This window comes from Pollicipes pollicipes, unplaced genomic scaffold, assembly GCF_011947565.3.
Source record: "Pollicipes pollicipes isolate AB1234 unplaced genomic scaffold, Ppol_2.1 Scaffold_1412;HRSCAF=1652_pilon_pilon_pilon, whole genome shotgun sequence".
Taxonomy (NCBI): Eukaryota; Metazoa; Arthropoda; class Thecostraca; order Pollicipedomorpha; family Pollicipedidae; genus Pollicipes; species Pollicipes pollicipes.
The window spans coordinates 1-16,500 of NW_023595936.1; the positions used below are offsets into that span (position 1 = coordinate 1).

At 61.5% G+C, this 16,500-nt stretch overlaps 1 protein-coding gene across 1 annotated transcript in view; it reads left to right on the forward strand.

The window, feature by feature from the left end:
- Positions 1-979: 979 nt before the first annotated feature.
- LOC119095865 (dmX-like protein 2) overlaps positions 980-16,500 on the forward strand; it is a gene marked incomplete at both ends in the record, with an annotated part of 43,684 nt that continues 28,163 nt past the window's right edge. The window contains 14 exons of the mRNA XM_037218759.1: positions 980-1,128; positions 1,736-1,927; positions 2,213-2,342; positions 2,774-2,962; positions 3,273-3,439; positions 4,416-4,583; positions 11,642-11,861; positions 12,080-12,548; positions 13,141-13,286; positions 13,732-13,876; positions 14,113-14,271; positions 14,855-15,095; positions 15,409-15,485; positions 16,146-16,291. Of these exons, the coding sequence (XP_037074654.1) occupies positions 980-1,128; positions 1,736-1,927; positions 2,213-2,342; positions 2,774-2,962; positions 3,273-3,439; positions 4,416-4,583; positions 11,642-11,861; positions 12,080-12,548; positions 13,141-13,286; positions 13,732-13,876; positions 14,113-14,271; positions 14,855-15,095; positions 15,409-15,485; positions 16,146-16,291 (2,598 nt within the window). The remainder of the gene's footprint in view (positions 1,129-1,735; positions 1,928-2,212; positions 2,343-2,773; positions 2,963-3,272; positions 3,440-4,415; positions 4,584-11,641; positions 11,862-12,079; positions 12,549-13,140; positions 13,287-13,731; positions 13,877-14,112; positions 14,272-14,854; positions 15,096-15,408; positions 15,486-16,145; positions 16,292-16,500) is intronic.

Sequence of the window (16,500 nt, forward strand, 5' to 3'; positions counted from 1 at the left end):
GGAGTCTCCTCCGACCGTCCATCCCCTCCCAGTGCTCACGTCGCCCGGGTGCCAGCAGCGGAGTCTCCTCCGACCGTCCATCCCTCCCAGTGCCCACGTCGCCCGGGTGCCAGCGGCGAGTCTCCTCAGGCTGTCCATCCCTCCCAGTGCCCACGTCGCCCGGGTGCCAGCTGCGGAGTCTCCTCAGGCTGTCCATCTCCTCCCAGTGCTCACGTCGCCCGGGTGCCAGCTGCGGAGTCTCCTCAGGCTGTCCATCCCCTCCCAGTGCTCACGTCGCCCGGGTGCCAGCTGCGGAGTCTCCTCAGGCTGTCCATCCCCTCCCAGTGCTCACGTCGCCCGGGTGCCAGCAGCGGAGTCTCCTCAGGCTGTCCATCTCCTCCCAGTGCTCACGTCGCCTGGTGTGCCGCTGCGGATAAGTCTCCTTAGGCTGTCCATCCATCCCCCCAGTCTCCGATCGCCCGGGTGCCAGCAGCGGAGTCTCCTTAGGCTGTCCGTCCCCTCCCAGTGTCTCACGTCGCCCGGGTGCCAGCAGCGGAGAGTCTGCCATCGGCCATGCGCTGGCGGTCGCCAGCGATCAGTGGATGGCGGTTTGACCAGTTACTCTCACCGAACCTCGCTGAGATGACCATGTGGCAGGACTCCAATAACCTGCTAACTGGAATAATGCAACGGGACCACGTGACCAGACCACGCTGACAGGATCAGGTGACCACACCCCGCCTGTGGAACCATGCTACTGATCTGCTGACCAGACCATGTAAAGGGGTCGTAGGGATAGAGGTATGCTGCCCAGGCCATCTGACCAGACCCCGGCTGCTGCTGCGTCGCGACCGTCTCGGCTTGTGGTAGTGGTGTCAGCACGACCGGCGGAGTTTGTCCCTTGCTTTGGAGGGGCGCGGCGGCCGCTGGCTGGCGGCGCGCCGGGCCGGGCCGGCCACCAGTCTGCCGTCTGACGCCGGCCCGCCGCTCTGTTTACAAGGCCGCTCAAGTCGCGCTGGGTGCTGCAGGACACGATCCGTGCCAACTGCGCCATCCACAACCTCTCCTGGAACCTGGACGGCACGCACCTGCTGACCGGCGGCGATTTCCTCCAGATGTGGGTCAAAAAGGCGCGCGAGGAGGACCTCGGTGAGTGGTCGGCGCCCGGACCAAGGCCGCCGCGCAAGCGCGGCTCTCGCTGTGCCGTCTGTGACGGGCGGGTTGGGGCATACCTCGACAGGCTGGGCATGTCATGTGGACGGCTTTGTCAGCCGTGAGTGTTTGCTGGTTGCCTGCGATTCAGACGGCGTGCAGATCTTTTTTACTTTTACGATGTTTCTCGGTGGCAGCTGCGCATGGATGTACTGTACGCGCTTCATGTACGTATTGGTCGCCGAGAACTTACGTGTGCGTTGTGATGGACATTTTCACAACATGGGGTTGGAAATTGGGGTGACGTTATGTGGACGGACGCTCACACCCCAGACAATGATGCGTGTTTTCGGTACCCTCTAAATAACAAAAGAAACGTCAAAAGAATCAAACACGATGCGGATGCCAGACGAATGTTGGCTTCTCCAGCGGCTGCGTTATGATAGCCTAGGTCCTGTCAAAGCCCTCGCCCTGCAGAGAGTTAGCCTGCCGTCGTACAGACAACGGCTGGGTGGGTGGACTGTGTGGTGCGGCGGTCCGAGGACCGCACCGACCACCGCGCGGTGTGCAGCGCGGCCGACTAACGAGACGTCTGCCGGCGCAGCCGAGGCGCGCCGCGTCAAGTTCGCCGTGGGCGAGGAGCACGAGGACGCGGCCGGTCACGTCTGGGAGTGCTTCTGGCGCGTGCGCACCGCCGAGCCGGTGCACTTCATGGCATTCTCGCGCGACGGCTCTCTCTTCGCCACGGCCGGCAGCGCCGACCAGATCGTCAAGGTCTGGTACGAGAAGAAGCAAGGTAAGCAGCGTGGCGGCTGGTCTCAGACCGCGAGCCGGCCGGGCGGGTCGGCAGGCCAGGGCCAAGACCGGCTGCGATGGAGCACCGCTTGCGCGTCGCGGTCACGAAAGACCGCGAGTGCCCTCGAACTCAAAGTACGAGCTTCTGTGGAAGTTTTGCAATGTGGTGCTAGATGGGACGTTTCCGAGCGTGGTTCGCTGTAGACAGCAGACAGCTGGCAGGAGGCAGCTGACAGCGGCAGCTGGGCCCACCGCCTGCAGCTGATCGGCACGCCTCCTGCCGCAGCGCACCCGTCCTACCGGCACGGGGCCAGCTGGGCCGAGTGGGACGGCGTCACGTACGACTTCATCTACCTGGCGCACCCGCTGCCAGTCACCGGCCTGCAGTGGCGTCACACCAGCAAGTTCATGCACCGGTGAGCGAGCGCCGCCGCCCTGCTCCGGGCGCCGTCCGGACCCGGTCCGCCTTCCCCCGGCCCGGCGGGGTCCCAGTCCGCCCCCCCCCTCCCCCTCCCCCGGTCCGGAGGGGCTCCGGTCCAGGACTGAGAGTCCCGCTCCCGGTCACCAGTAGCACCCCACCTCCGACACGTCCGTGGGTCTGCGAACCGAGCCGCCGCCGTGTCCCTGTGCGCTGTGTCCTGTGTACCGGTTGGTCAGCGTCTCCGCCGGAGGCCGCCCTACCCGCCCGTCACCCTGCCACGCTGTCGCCCCGTCCGTTCGTCTGACGGTGGCCTTCCGGCCATGCCGCGTCCGTGTTCGGCTCTGTGATCGGCGCTGCCCTTCCGTCGCCGGCGACCGTTGGAGCGCGTCTCCGGGCCGGCGCGTGACCGCCGCCGCCCGCCGACAGGGGCGCTGTGGCCAACATGCTGGTGACGTCCTGTCGGGACAGCATCTGCCGCGTCTGGGTGGAGACGACGCGCGTGCCCGACGACGGCATGGTGGACATGGGCTGGCTGTCGGCTACCTCGCACGACTCCATGTACCTGCCCAGGAAACACAAGCAGCACAAGGTGCTGCACAAGTTCAAACACATGCGGTGAGTCGGACGGATCGTGAGCCGCTGCCGGCTGCGGTACATGCGCTCCTGTGGCATGACTGGGCCTGGCAGCGATGAGGGCGCCACGGCTGAATGATTTGATCACTCATTTCAGAATGATCTCTTATGTCTCATAATGCATCGTGCTTAAGCATGCGTGCTCGTAAGCCGCAAGTCGCAGTGTAAAACACCAATTTCTGAGACTTCTCCACACCGCAGCGGCGCTCGTGATATGGACGCGTTCGTTGACCCGGCTAAGCAGCGTGGATGCGGCTGGCAGCCGCTGACCTGGCGGTGTCGCTGCGTGCAGGCAATGTTTCCACCTGCGGCGACCGCACCGGTCGTCCAGCCAGCCGCCCGACTGGCGCCTGATCGACTCGCTGTCGTCGATGAACGGCGACGACGGCGGCGGCGCCCAGCGGGCCGCCATGCAGACGCTGCACTTCCACCTGGCGGCCAGCATCAACGCCGAGTCAGGTCAGTCACGCCCGTCTGGTCAGATCAGGGCACGGCACGGCACGGACGACACGACACGACACGACACGACACGACACGACACGACGGGATAAGGGCAGAACAGGTTAGATCAGGTCGGCAGGGCAGGGCGGGACAGATTAGGTCAGGTTGGGTCAGGGCAGGACAGGGCAGGGACGTGGGATGTGGTCAGGTCAGACGCATGACTGAGTTGGCCCTGTAACAGGAGTGGAACCAGCGGTAACTTAGGGTCAGGCCAGCAGCACGCGATCAAACCAGCGTCGGTACCAGCGCCGTTTCAGGCCAGTGGCACAGAGTCAGGTCACGGGTCAGGCCGCCGCTCAGGTCATCGGCAGCGCTTGGTTAGTTCGGACTTGTTGGAGAGACCAGTCGGCATCAAACGCAAAGAATACCGCATACGGCTTGCTACCAAAACAATGCTGTCGCTCGGAAACATGTGGTTTTGTGCGTGGCTGTGCTGAGCTGGACATAGGTCTTGATGCCACCGTGGTGAAGTTAGAGGAGACGATAACCCGTGGCCTTGTGCAGTCTCGTGCGGACCGTTCCCTCACTGGCATGTTAGTTGAAATTTCGCTTCCGCCCACATTGCGTCCTGATCCGCTTTCGCTTCCGCCCACCAAGTCCTGATCGTACAATACTCATTGCCAAAATTTCTTGGTGATTGTGAAAGGCAAATATGAACGAAGGTCTTGATGCCACCGTCTTTGGCATTATGCCGGTGGTACCTCACAGGCGGTATGCCAAAGACGCCTGACACAAGCCCGACCAATTTTCGTTAAAGAAGAAGCGCGTGTCCCGTGCTGCTGTCTTGTTGTTTGGGGAGCATCCCATGCCGCCGCATTGTGGCGACTGGCCCTCTGTTGGCTGCGTTCTGTCGCTCCGGCATCGGTCGGGCGTGAGCGCGGCGTCGGTGCTGACGCCGGACGCTGCTGACGCCGCGCGGATGTCGCCACCGCAGATATCCCTCTGGTGCCGAGCATGGGCACCTCTGAGGCGGGCTCGTCCATGAACTTCATGGTGCACTGGCTCAACAACAAGGAGATGACGTACACGGACGAGATGGAGCGGCTGATGGCAGAGATCGACCGGCTGGAGCAGCAGCAGCAGCAGGAGGCGGCGGAGCGAGGTACGTGCGGCCGGGGGCCCGGCCTCCGACTGGAGCAGCAGCAGCAGCAGCAGAAGGCGACGGAGCGAGGTACGTGCGGCCGGGGGCCCGGCCTCCGACTGGAGCAGCAGCAGCAGCAGGAGGCGGCTGAGCGAGGTACGTGCGGCCGGGGGCCCGGCCTCCGACTGGAACAGCAGCAGCAGCAGGAGGCGGCGGAGCGAGGTACGTGCGGCCGGGGGCCCGGCCTCCGGCTGGAGCAGCAGCAGCAGGAGGCGGCGGAGCGAGGTACGTGCGGCCGGGGGCCCGACCTCCGACTGGAGCAGCAGCAGCAGCAAGAGGCGGTGGAGCGAGGTACGCGTGGCCGCGGCGCCAGTAGCACCCCGGTAGGACTGGCACCGGCTGAACCACGGCGGGAGGAGCTCTGAGGCCATGCGTTCTCAGCCCCGCAGGGGCACCGGCTTCGGTCGGTGTAGGAGACTAGCGCCCCCTCGGGTCCCAGCTCCGGTAACGGGTGGACAGCGCAAGCTGTTCCTCTCAGGGCGTAGCGACCCTGGCGGTACGTGAGCTCCTGCTCCTTGTCCCGCCCGCTCCTTCCACTTTACCCGCACTCCCGCATCCGGCCCTATCACCACTCCTCATCCTCGTTTTATCGGGGTCGCCGTGCCCCCTCGCCCACGTCCCCGGGTTGATCGGATCCTGGTGGCTGAGGGGCGCGTCGTGCGGGTCAGTCACGGCGCGTCCCAACACTCCACTTTGGCCAGGATATCCGGGGGCGCGGGGGGCCCGTGGGGCCCCACACGGGTCTAGCGGCTTGTCGCTCGCGTCGCGGTTGGGTGCTCCTTGCGGGTTCCGCTTGGGGCGTCTGGCCGCGCGCAGCGGCTTAAGGGGTCAAGGGGCGGCGGCGCTGAACCACGGTCAGGGCGGGGAGGGGTCTCCCCGGTTACACCTGGCCGTGTGGGAGGCGTCGTCCGCCCCGTATAGCACCGAGGTAGCCCTGGCGGCACCACCACCAACTGGTGAGTGGGCCGTCCCCCAGTTGGGCTCCGAGGTGGGTGGGGAGCCCCAGTGCCGAAATAAAGAACAACCTTGCATGGCATCTACAAACCCAAAAAACTCCCACCCCCCGAGAGGGGGACGGACTGCGATGAATTTAGGGTGCAGCGAGGAGTCGGTTCCACCTGCCCCACGCGTTCTTGTCTTCCGGAGTGATGTGAAGAACCTGACATCGCTTTCACCGTTTCAGCGCCGAAACGGATGCGACAGGTTGGGAAAAGTCACCCGCTGTGACAAGCTGAGGGACGGCGCGATCGAAGTGGAGTTCGCAAACGGCACCGATGCGGCTCGAGCTTTGACTGTAACTGAATTTGTATATGCCGCGAGAACCGAGGGTGCAAAGCGAGACGTGAGCGTGCCGGTCACGGTCACACCGCACCACACCAAAAATTTCTCAAAAGGTATCATAAACTGCTATGACCTTCGTGACGTCAGCGAGGAGGAAATCATCGAAGAGTTGGGAATTTTCGGGGTCACGGCAGCACGTAGGATCACGACCAGGAGGGGTGATGACCAAATCCCTACAAACAACATTATACTGACATTCAACCGGCCTGATTTACCGTCTGATATCCGCATTGGCTACGCAGTTGTCAAAGTCAGGATCTTCGTCCCGAATCCGATGCGATGTTTTCAATGCCAGCGCTTTGGTCATACAAAACCACACTGCCGCAATCGAGCTGTCTGTGGGAAGTGTGCATCTTCCGAGCATTCGGGAGACCAGTGTACCTCTGTGCAGCCCTGGTGCGTGAACTGTAGCACGGGGCAGGTACCGCACACAACTTTCGATCGAAGTTGTCCATCCTTCATGAAGGAAAAGGAAATTATATCACTCAAAACTTCAAAGAACATTTCTTTCCGCGAGGCGCGTGAACAGTATGAGGCTAATCACCCCAAGGTATCTTATGCCGAAAAATCCAAAACCTCTGTACCACAGTCCACCAGCATCAGTCACATGTCAGCGGTCCAACTCATCACGCTCCTGCGATCCTTCGGTTTGTCTGTGGTGCCGGCGGGGCGGACGACCCCCGCCCAGTCGGATCCTCCTGGTCCTTCAGTTGTGTCCTGCTCTACCAACGCTGTGTCGTCGGGGTCGCAGGCGGGGGAGGAGGAGGGATGGACGGTGGTCAAGCGCGGCCATGGTCCGCGGGCTCGGCCTTCCTCGCCGTCTGTCACTCCGCTGCCCTCGTCGCCTCCGGCGACGCTGGCGAGTGTGTGTGGACGAGCAGCGGAAACGATGGAACGGCATGAGGCGGACAGGCGCGCCCGCGACGCCAAGCGGGCCCGCCTAGCGGAGTTGGAGAGGGCTAAGACGGCCAATCGCTTGTCCGTTGCAAGCAAGGAGCCCACCCCTCGCAGTGGCACACCATCGCCGAGAAGGCCAGTGGAGGCCCCCGCTGACCCCCAGACGCCCGGTAGAGGCCCGCCGATGGGCCCTCCCCCGCCGCCACCCCGGACCGGGTACGCTGGCGTCAAGCGTGCCCCGGCCGGTCCCCCATCTCCATCTGACGGCGGGAGCCCCAGAACTCGTCCCAGAGTGGGGCACCTCCCTACAGATTCCAACCGTGGCTCTCAGTCAGAAAAGTCTGCTTCTGCAACTGGCGCAGCCCAGTTCTTTTAGGACGTGCCCGGTTTTAGTATGTGACCTCCAACCGGCTTTTTAACACGCCCCCTTTACAGGCCTTTTTACAGTGGAACTGTAGAGGAATAAGGGCGAATGCCCTCGACCTCCAGGCTGTCGTCAGCAAGCACTGTCCTGCAGCCGTAGCGCTGCAGGAGACCAAGCTTGCTTCTAGTCACCACTGCACGCTGAAGGGATACGCCCTGTTTCGCAATGATGTGTTAACTGACGGTATCGCACATGGTGGTGTCCTTCTTGCAGTCCACCACAGCGTGCCAGCCAGGAGGTTTAACCTGCGGTCTACGCTACAGGCTGTAGCCGCACGCCTACATTTTAATCACCGTCACATCACGGTGTGTTCTTTATATCTTCCACCTGGCGTCGGTTTTCCATTGGAAGGCATGAGACGTTTAGTGCATGAGTTGCCTTCACCATGTCTTCTTTTAGGCGACTTCAACGCTCATCATACCGCGTGGGGCTGTGATAGCACGAACACCCGCGGAAGGATGTGCGAACATTTTATCCGTGACTCGTCACTGTGTATTTTAAACACAGGGACTCGTACTCATTTTACACTGCCGTCTGGTCAGACTTCCGCGCTTGACCTGAGTCTTTCTAGTCCCGAGCTGGTGGAGAGCCTTGAGTGGTCTGTGGCAGATGATCCAATGGGCAGCGATCACCTCCCAGTGTGGCTTCGATTCCAAATAAGGGGAACGTTGGGTGTAAGACCACGACGTTGGAATTTAAAAAAAGGCTGACTGGAGATAGTTTGAGGCTCGACTGGAGACATTATGTCAGACCGGAGGTGTGAGGGTGGCACCCTCTATTGAGGATTTTACTCACAGACTTCTAGATTGCGCTAGCGATTACATCCCGCGCACTTCTGGATTTCCTCGTCGCACTCCTGTGCCGTGGTGGACGGAGAAGTGTCGTGACGCAATTCGCGCACGCAAACGTGCTTTCCGAGCTTTTGACGCCAGAAGTAGCTTGGAGAATTTAGTAGCCTTTAAGAAAGCCAGGGCTTTCGCCCGCCGCACGATAAAAGAAGCGAAACGTGAATCCTGGCGTATGTACATAAGCACGCTCAACCGATTCACACCAACTTCGCAGGTGTGGGCTCGGATCAAACGTATCTCCGGGCAGTTTTCATCCGTGCCACTTCCTGTGTTACATGTTAACGGCCAGGTGGTGACTCATCCGTTGGATGTGGCTAACGGGATCGCCCGAGCACTCTCCCACCGTAGCGAAGGTGCAAACATGAGCCCACAGTTTTTACGGCAAAGAGCACGATCCGAAAAAACCGTAGTGAACTTTTCTACAAGGCAACCACAGGCGTACAATGAGCCCTTCACTTTGGTGGAGTTGGAGTCGGCAATCGGAAGACTTCGTAGTGTATCGGAAGGTCCTGATGACATCCACAATGAGATGCTCCGACATCTGCCTCCGTGTGCACGTCGTGCACTATTGGCGGCCTTCAATAGGGTGTGGTCAAGAGGTGAGTTCCCTCCGGCCTGGCGGGAAGCTGTTGTGGTGCCTATCCTAAAACAGGGAAAGAGTGGGCTGGACCCTCTTCATTACCGACCCATTTCACTGACGTCATCACTGTCCAAGCTCATGGAAAAGATGGTAAACGTGCGACTCACTTGGTTTTTAGAGAACAACGATATTTTTAGTAACTCGCAGTGCGGATTTAGGAAAAACCGTAGTACGGTGGACCATCTCTTAACACTGGACACCACGGTTCGCAAGTCTTTTCAAGAAAAAGCGCATATGGGAACAGTATTCTTCGACATTGAAGCCGCCTATGACACCACATGGCGCCATGGTATTGTTCAAAAGCTCTTTAAATATGGTATACGTGGCCATATGGGTGCTTTTCTCCAAAGGTTTTTAGCCAAACGATACTTCCGTTTTCGGGTCGGCAACGTCCTCTCCGACAGGTACGAACAAATAAACGGCGTGCCCCAGGGCGGCGTGTTAAGTGTTGCACTGTTCGCAGTTATGATAAATGATATTTGTGATGTGCTCCCACAGTCGGTCGGACGTGCCCTTTTTGTTGACGATTTTACTATTTGGACCAGTGCAGCGAGAGCACCAGCGATGGAGCGGCGTCTCCAGCTGGCTGTGGACCGCGTTGAAAGATGGGGTGACATGAACGGGTTTCGTTTTTCAGGCGACAAGACCGTTGCGATGCATTTTTGTCGTCGCCAGCGATGTGATGATCTGAGCATCCGTCTATATGGTCGCTCTATTCCAAATAAGGCCGTGGCCAGGTATCTTGGGATACACTTTGACCGCCGCCTTACATATAACGCACATCTTAAAATGTTACGCGATCGATGCTTTAAATCTCTCAACATACTAAAGTGTGTGTCTCGCACATCGTATGGGGCAGACGGAAGCACGCTTATGCTTTTATATCGTTCCCTCGTCCGCTCCAAACTGGATTATGCATGCTTTGCTTATGATGGCGCGTCTGAATCCAGCAAGCGTGTTCTTGATACCGTCCACCATACTGCCATTCGCATTGCTACTGGGGCGTTTCGCACATCACCTTCCGTCAGCCTTTTAACGGAGGCACACGAACCACCACTTTCGACGAGGAGGAAAATGCTTGGCATGCGTTATGCCTTGAAGCTGCGGCAGTTCCCACTTCACCCGACATATTCTGCAATATTTTCGCGGTTTGCAGTAAGTTCTCTTCGTCATGGGCCGCAGCAGCACGCTTTAACTTTTGGTTCCCGAATGAGAGCGTTATTGCTTGAGAGCGGAATTCCTGTTCGGGGTGTAAGGCATGTAAGCCGCCTGGCTTCTCCTCCTTGGCAAATGACCACACCCTTCATTGACACCTCGCTTACGGAAATTAGGAAAAAAGACGTCACACCACACCTACTGAGATCCAGGGCAGTTGAGCTTTTGGCGTGTTATGAAGGATATACCCTGACATACACAGACGGATCCAAAACCTCGGATGGCGTGGGTTGTGCTTTCGTTAGCGGGTCCGTCACTCGATCGTTCTCGTTACCGGCCCACTCGTCAGTTTTTACGGGCGGAATTAGTTGCAATCACCAAGGCGATATGTTTCATCGAAGTGGGTGAAGAATCTTCACACGCCATTTTTACAGATTCACTGAGCAGTCTCTCTGCACTGAAGTCTTTTTATCCATCATGTCTCCTTTTACAGGACATTTTATCACGCCTGACACAATTGAATCGGGTTGGAAAGAGAGTTGCACTATGCTGGATCCCTAGTCACGTCGGTATCGTGGGCAACGAACTGGCTGATGCCGCTGCTAAGCGAGCAGCGGTAGCACCATATACCCGGTTTTTGCCTATCCCTGCCAGAGATTTTTACCCGGCAGTCAAGACCTTCCTGAGAAGCAGATTGCAGCGCTGTTGGGACCAGGTGGGGGGCAATAAGCTCAGGGCAATAAAGACAGAGTTGGGCTTGTGGTCGTCATGCTCTCGCAGTGTGCGGTGGGAAGAGGTGGTTTTATGCAGGCTGCGCATTGGGCATACCTATGCCACCCATGGCCATCTGTTACATGGAGCCGACAGACCCCTATGCCAGCGGTGTGGTGCCGTCCTGACTGTCCATCATGTCATTATATCATGTCCATGCCTCTTCGAAGAACGACGACGTCACTTTGGTTCACAGGCTTCGACCCTGACGATAAACGATGTGCTTGGTGACAGTTCCTCCTTTCTTGGTCCCAAGCAGCTCTTTTCGTTTTTAAAAGATATTGATTTTCAAGTCATTTTCACACCGTACTAATTAAGTAACAGCATTGTTATGGGCGCAAAATGACCACTGCAGTCGACGCGCCCGAAAACTCAAATGAACAACAACAACAACATGCGTTCCCAGCTATCAGGAGCTTCTGATTGGTCGCCGTGCAGGGACGGACAGTTTCATGTGTTTTGTGTCGCGGGCAGGGCAGTGTGCGGCGCACAGAGGCCGTTTTTGTCTGCCGCAGTCTGAGAGTCTGCTCGTCGTGCGGAGCATGTCGTGGCCAGTTGTGCCTCATGCGTGTCCCTCCCGCGGAGTGAGCAGGGACGTACGTGAGGAGTGTCGAGTCGTCGGTTGGTGTCGTGTGTCCCGCCCGCGGAGTGAGCAGGGACGTACGTGAGGAGTGTCGAGTTGTCGGTTGGTGTCGTGTGTCCCTCCCGCGGAGTGAGCAGGGACGTACGTGAGGAGTGTCGAGTCGTCGGTTGGTGTCGTGTGTCCCTCCCGCGGAGTGAGCAGGGACGTACGTGAGGAGTGTCGAGTCGTCGGTTGGTGTCGTGTGTGTGTTGGACATCTGCTGTCGGAGAAGCCTCCATGTGGGCCGTGCACGCGCGCTTGACGGCGAGCCTGTGTGGTGAGCATTGTCTGAGTCTGAGGCTGGCCGTCTGGCGCCGCCAGAAACGTCTCCGCCGGCCGAGGGCTCTGACGACGGCGTGCTTTCCAACTCGCCGGCCAACCTGAGCGCCGTCTCGTCGTCCAACACGCTGGACGCAGCGGCGGCCGGCTACGCCGTCTCCGACGACCTAGAGAGCCGTCTGGCCACGCTGCTGCGCGACTGGGAGCAGGGCGCCGACCTGCTCTTCTCCATACACCCCGTGGACGGCAGCTTCCTCGTGTGGTGAGCGGGCGGGCGATGGCAGGCGAGATGGTGCGCGCTAGCGACGGCCATGCTGTGCCGACCCACTGGCCGTGTCTCGTGTGCGCGGTTACCACGTGTCGGCGCTGTGTGAGCGGGTCCGCTGCGGTACCGTCAGCGTCTGAGTGCTCTGCGCTGCCATTGGTGGTCTCCTCCGCGTCACCGCTCACCCCCCCCCCCCCCCTCCCTCTCGCCCGCAGGACGATCGACTACCTGGACGAGCACCAGCCGTCGTTCCGGCAGGCACAAGTGTCGTTCTCGTCCCGGATCCCGCAGGCGTTCCCGTTGGGGGACGCCATGACCATGTCGACCAAGCTATGCCTGTTCGCGGCGGCGCCGCCGGCGGCGGCGGCGGTGGTGGCCGAGCCGGCCGAGCCGGAATCGCCCGGCTGCTGTCCGCCGCCGCCGCCGCCCTTCCCCAGCATGGCCATGGTCAGCAAGCACGCCAACGGGTCGCTCAACCTCTGGTCCATCACGTTCAGCGAGGACTGCAAGTTCAAGACGGTGCTGAACGTGGCGCATGACCGCCGCGTCTGCGGTCACCGCTTCCGCGTCAACGACATCACGTGCCACCCGGTGCTGCCGCTGATGCTGAGCACGTCACACCACAACCCGCAGCCGCGCGCCGGCCAGACGGCCGAGCCGGCCTCGCCCGGCGCCGACACGCAGGTGGGCCGCCGACGGCGACAGGCAGCGTGCAGACGGTGGGGAGGGGGTGACGGATTGACCGCCGAGCGACCTCTTTGCGCCTCTGAATTATGCACTGCGTCTATACTCCGGTTTTTGTATGCGGCATTTTACGAACAGTTTATGCGTGCGTGCGTGCGTGCGTGCTTGTGTGTGTGTGTACGTGTTTCGTCTCAGTATTGTCGGCCGACCGGGTTGGTTTCCGTGTGCGTCCGTTACCGCCCACAACGACGCAACTTATCCCCTGCTACGCCGTGACACGCAGGTGCTTTGTGTGTCCAACGGTCTGTGTCCTTGGCTGATGTGGTGACATGTTTCGGACCGACATCAGCTGCGTGTTGCGCCACCGCCGCTGGGCGCAGCTCAGTCGACCACCCGCCGGCTAAGAGTGCCAATAATCCTTCCGAGTGCTGACAACATGCTGAAACCCCTGACGCTCCGCCTCGGCGCCGAGCTGAAGACAGACGTGGGAGTGTTACACATGTGTAGCTGGCGCTACGGAGGTGTGGCGGTGCCCGGACCGGGGCGCGTGGTCGGTGCGGCCGCTGACTGCGCCGTCTGGACCGCGCGGCAGACGTACACCAGCGAGCTGATCCTGTGGCGCGTGGACCCGATCGGCCCGCTCTCGCGCACCGGCGGCGTCACAGAGCTCACCCGCGTCAACGTGCCGGAGATGTCGGCCTTCTCGCACGTGGCCTGGGTGCCCACCCTGCTGCCCAGGTGAGCGGCCGGCCGCGCGGCTTCGGGTGCGGCACACTGCCGGCTCCTCCGGCGGCCAGCCCGTAGCGCCTCCCGACGCCAGAGGTTTGCGGCATCCGTCTGAGAGCTGATTTGGGGTCGGTGTCCGAGTGCGACACGGCACCACCCCTGCTGTACTCTGCTTACGTATTAGTGGCCGTTGGTGCCGTGCGGGCTGCATGGCGCCTCCCGACGCGAGAGGTTTGCGGCATCCGTCTGAGAGCTGATGTGGGGCCGGTGTCCGAGTGTGACACGGCACCACCCCTGCTGTACTCCGCTTACGTATCCGTGGCCGTTGGTGCCGTGCGGGCTGCGTGGTGCCGACCGTCGCAGCCTGGGTGTGACGGTGGGTGCCGGTGCGCCGCCGCGTGCTGACTGTGAGGTCCGCCGCTGCCGCCGCCGTAGCTGACCTCGTCGCCATCCGCAGCACCACGCTTGGCCCCATCTGCAACTCGCCCTCCACCTGCTTCGTGGCGTCGGACGGCCGCAACCTGAACCTGTACCAAGCCGTCATCGACGCGCGTAGCCTGCTGGCTGAGATCAACAACGCCCAGCGCAAGATGAAGCGCATGGTGAGTGACTGGCCCGACCCGGACAGCGGCGGCCCGGCGGCGGCCACAGAAGACGCGGTGCCCCGTGTAACGTCGCGTGCGCCCGTCAGTGACCACCTGGTGCTGCTCCTATATCTTGAAGCTGAGGCCGTGCATGCGTGCGGGCTGAGGCCAGCCGGATGCTGACGTGTCTGTGAAGCCCCATGTCCGGCCCACGCGGCGCGGCGTCGTGCCTGAGTGTATGGGCCCGCTTGCAGCAGGGGTCAGGTCTCAGCGAGTCGTCCGACAGCTCGTCCGTGCACGTGCAGCTGAAGACGCAGTCGTCGATTGCCGACGCGTTCCGGCTTGTCTCGCAGCAGTCCGCGTCGCGGCCCGGCTGCGTCATCCACATGGACACCATCCCGGATGTGACGCACGTAAGTGCATGCCCCGCCCCGCCCCCGCGTAGCCCCGCTCCGCTCCGCCCAGCTGTGGCGGCCGCTGTCTGCGGCAGCCAATGCCGCCACCGCTGCGCGCGCGCTGCGGGCGCCGCCGCCTTATGTAGCCGAGCAACTGTCTAAAAGTCAGACTGGCTCAGACTTAACTGACTGGATGCCAGACTTAAAACCGTCTGCCCGGGCGTGCGCAGTTCATGCCGGTGAACGTTGCGGGCAGCGATCGTTTTCTGTGGGCCCGTTGTTGGGGGGTCTCGGCTGCATGTCAGCAGTGGCCGTTTGCCGCGAAGTCTTCACGTTTGGATCTGTGCGCTGTGCCCGCGCCGTGATGGCGCTGCTGCCGCGGTGCCGGCGCGCTCCGGCGAGCGGGTGTGTTCCTGTCAACGGCGGCTGACCGGTGCCGGCCGGGCGCTGCTGCCGCGGTGCCGGCGCGCTCCGGCGAGCGGGTGTGTTCCTGTCAACAGCGGCTGACTTGTGCCGGCCGGGCGCTGCTGCCACGGTGCCGGCGCGCTCCGGCGAGCGGGTGTGTTCCTGTCAACGGCGGCTGACCGGTGCCGGCCGGCAGGACTGGGAGCACACGCAGTTCCTGCACGTGTACCAGGAGCAGCTGATCATCGGCCACGCCAGCCGACCCAAGGCGGGCCCGAGCAGCTGGTACCCGGCCGACCCCAGCTTCTCGGCCATCGTCGATCTCCACCAGACGGAGACGTTCTCCGAGCCCTTCTACATCGTGGTGATCGAGCGCGACACGCTGGGCACCATGATACACATGTGGAGGGTGGTGCTGTCTTCGCAGCCCCTGCAGGGTCAGTGTACGCTGTCGAGTTTGAGGCGGGCGGTTCACGTGTGCAGTGTGTGCCATCCCATGCAAGATGGGCGCAACGTGAACACTGCCTGTGCAATGCTGAGGATGTGGCGTAGAAATCGTATGTTTTTACATTCACCCACTTACCTGCTTGAGACATTTGCTTTGGAACGCTTAGCCGCAAAGGTCATGTACAATCTAGAGTTGCCAGCAATGAATTGGCCGACCAACACGGCGTGTAGCCATGGCAACCACGGCGCAGCTGCTGCCGTCCGTCGCAGGTCGCCAGGTTGTGACTGGCGTGTGTCGGACAGGCGACAACGGGCCCGTCGGATCTCCGGGGGACCAGCCCAGCCCCGTGCTGAAGCCGGTCTCCATCTCCACCGTCAAGGTAAGCCCGCCGCTGGCCGATCACTCGCTCGCCAGATCTACGCCGCCCAGTCCTGCGACCAGCCTGTGGAGCGTTTCCTGTCGTCTCTCTCCACCCCGATGATCGTGGTATGGTAGATGCAGACTTCTTTGACGTAGAGTCGCACGCTTTGATGCCGACTATCGCGTGCAACCGGAGTAAGCGGCACGCGCGTTGCACGCGACACTCGAAGTAGCGGTGCATGCGACCGCGCACCCACGTGCGCTCTGTGATGACTCTAACATGTGCAACAGCGTCCCTTGGTATCCGGTGCCGTACATGGCGGCCACCGCGCGCGTGTTATGCCGTTGTCAGGGTTAGGGCTGGCGCCTGGCTTCACCGCGAGGACCGCCGTCCCTCCGGCGTGAGGTCTGATGGTGATGGCTGCAGACCCCGCGTCGGCCGCTGCCGTGAAACACAGCGCCTGATGCCGCTCTGACACCTTGCCGTCTGTCGTCGATGTGGGAACTGTGGTGTCAGGTGTCTGTTAGCACTGTGAGAGCCGGCATCTGCTGCCGCTGTGAGACAGGGTGCCCCGTGGCCGTTACGAGAGTTGCTGTCTGCCACCGCTGTCGACGAGCCGTCGTCTGGCGTTGTCTGGCGGCCGCTATGAGATGTGTGATAGCTGACGCGGCGCGGCAGGTGTGCACCCAGCGTCTGCCGCTGCCCGAGGGAGTGGAGGTGACGTGTGCCACGCCGGCGGCCGGCCACCTCAGCTCGGCCTCCATCTACCCGGCCTGCTTCGCCACCTACCACGTGGTGACGGCCTGCTCGGATAACACAGTCAGGTGAGGCTAAGCGGCCGCCCGGTTCTTAGGCTCCCATCCCGGTTCTTAGGCTCTCACCCCGGCTCACAGGCTCCCACCCCGGCTCACAGGCTCCTCCCCGGACCCAGGGGCTCCTCCCCTTGCTCAGAGGCTCTCCCCCGGCTCGGAGGCTCCTCCGCAGACTCAGAGGCTCCTCCCCAGTTTCAGAGGTTCCTCTTCCGGCTGGGCGG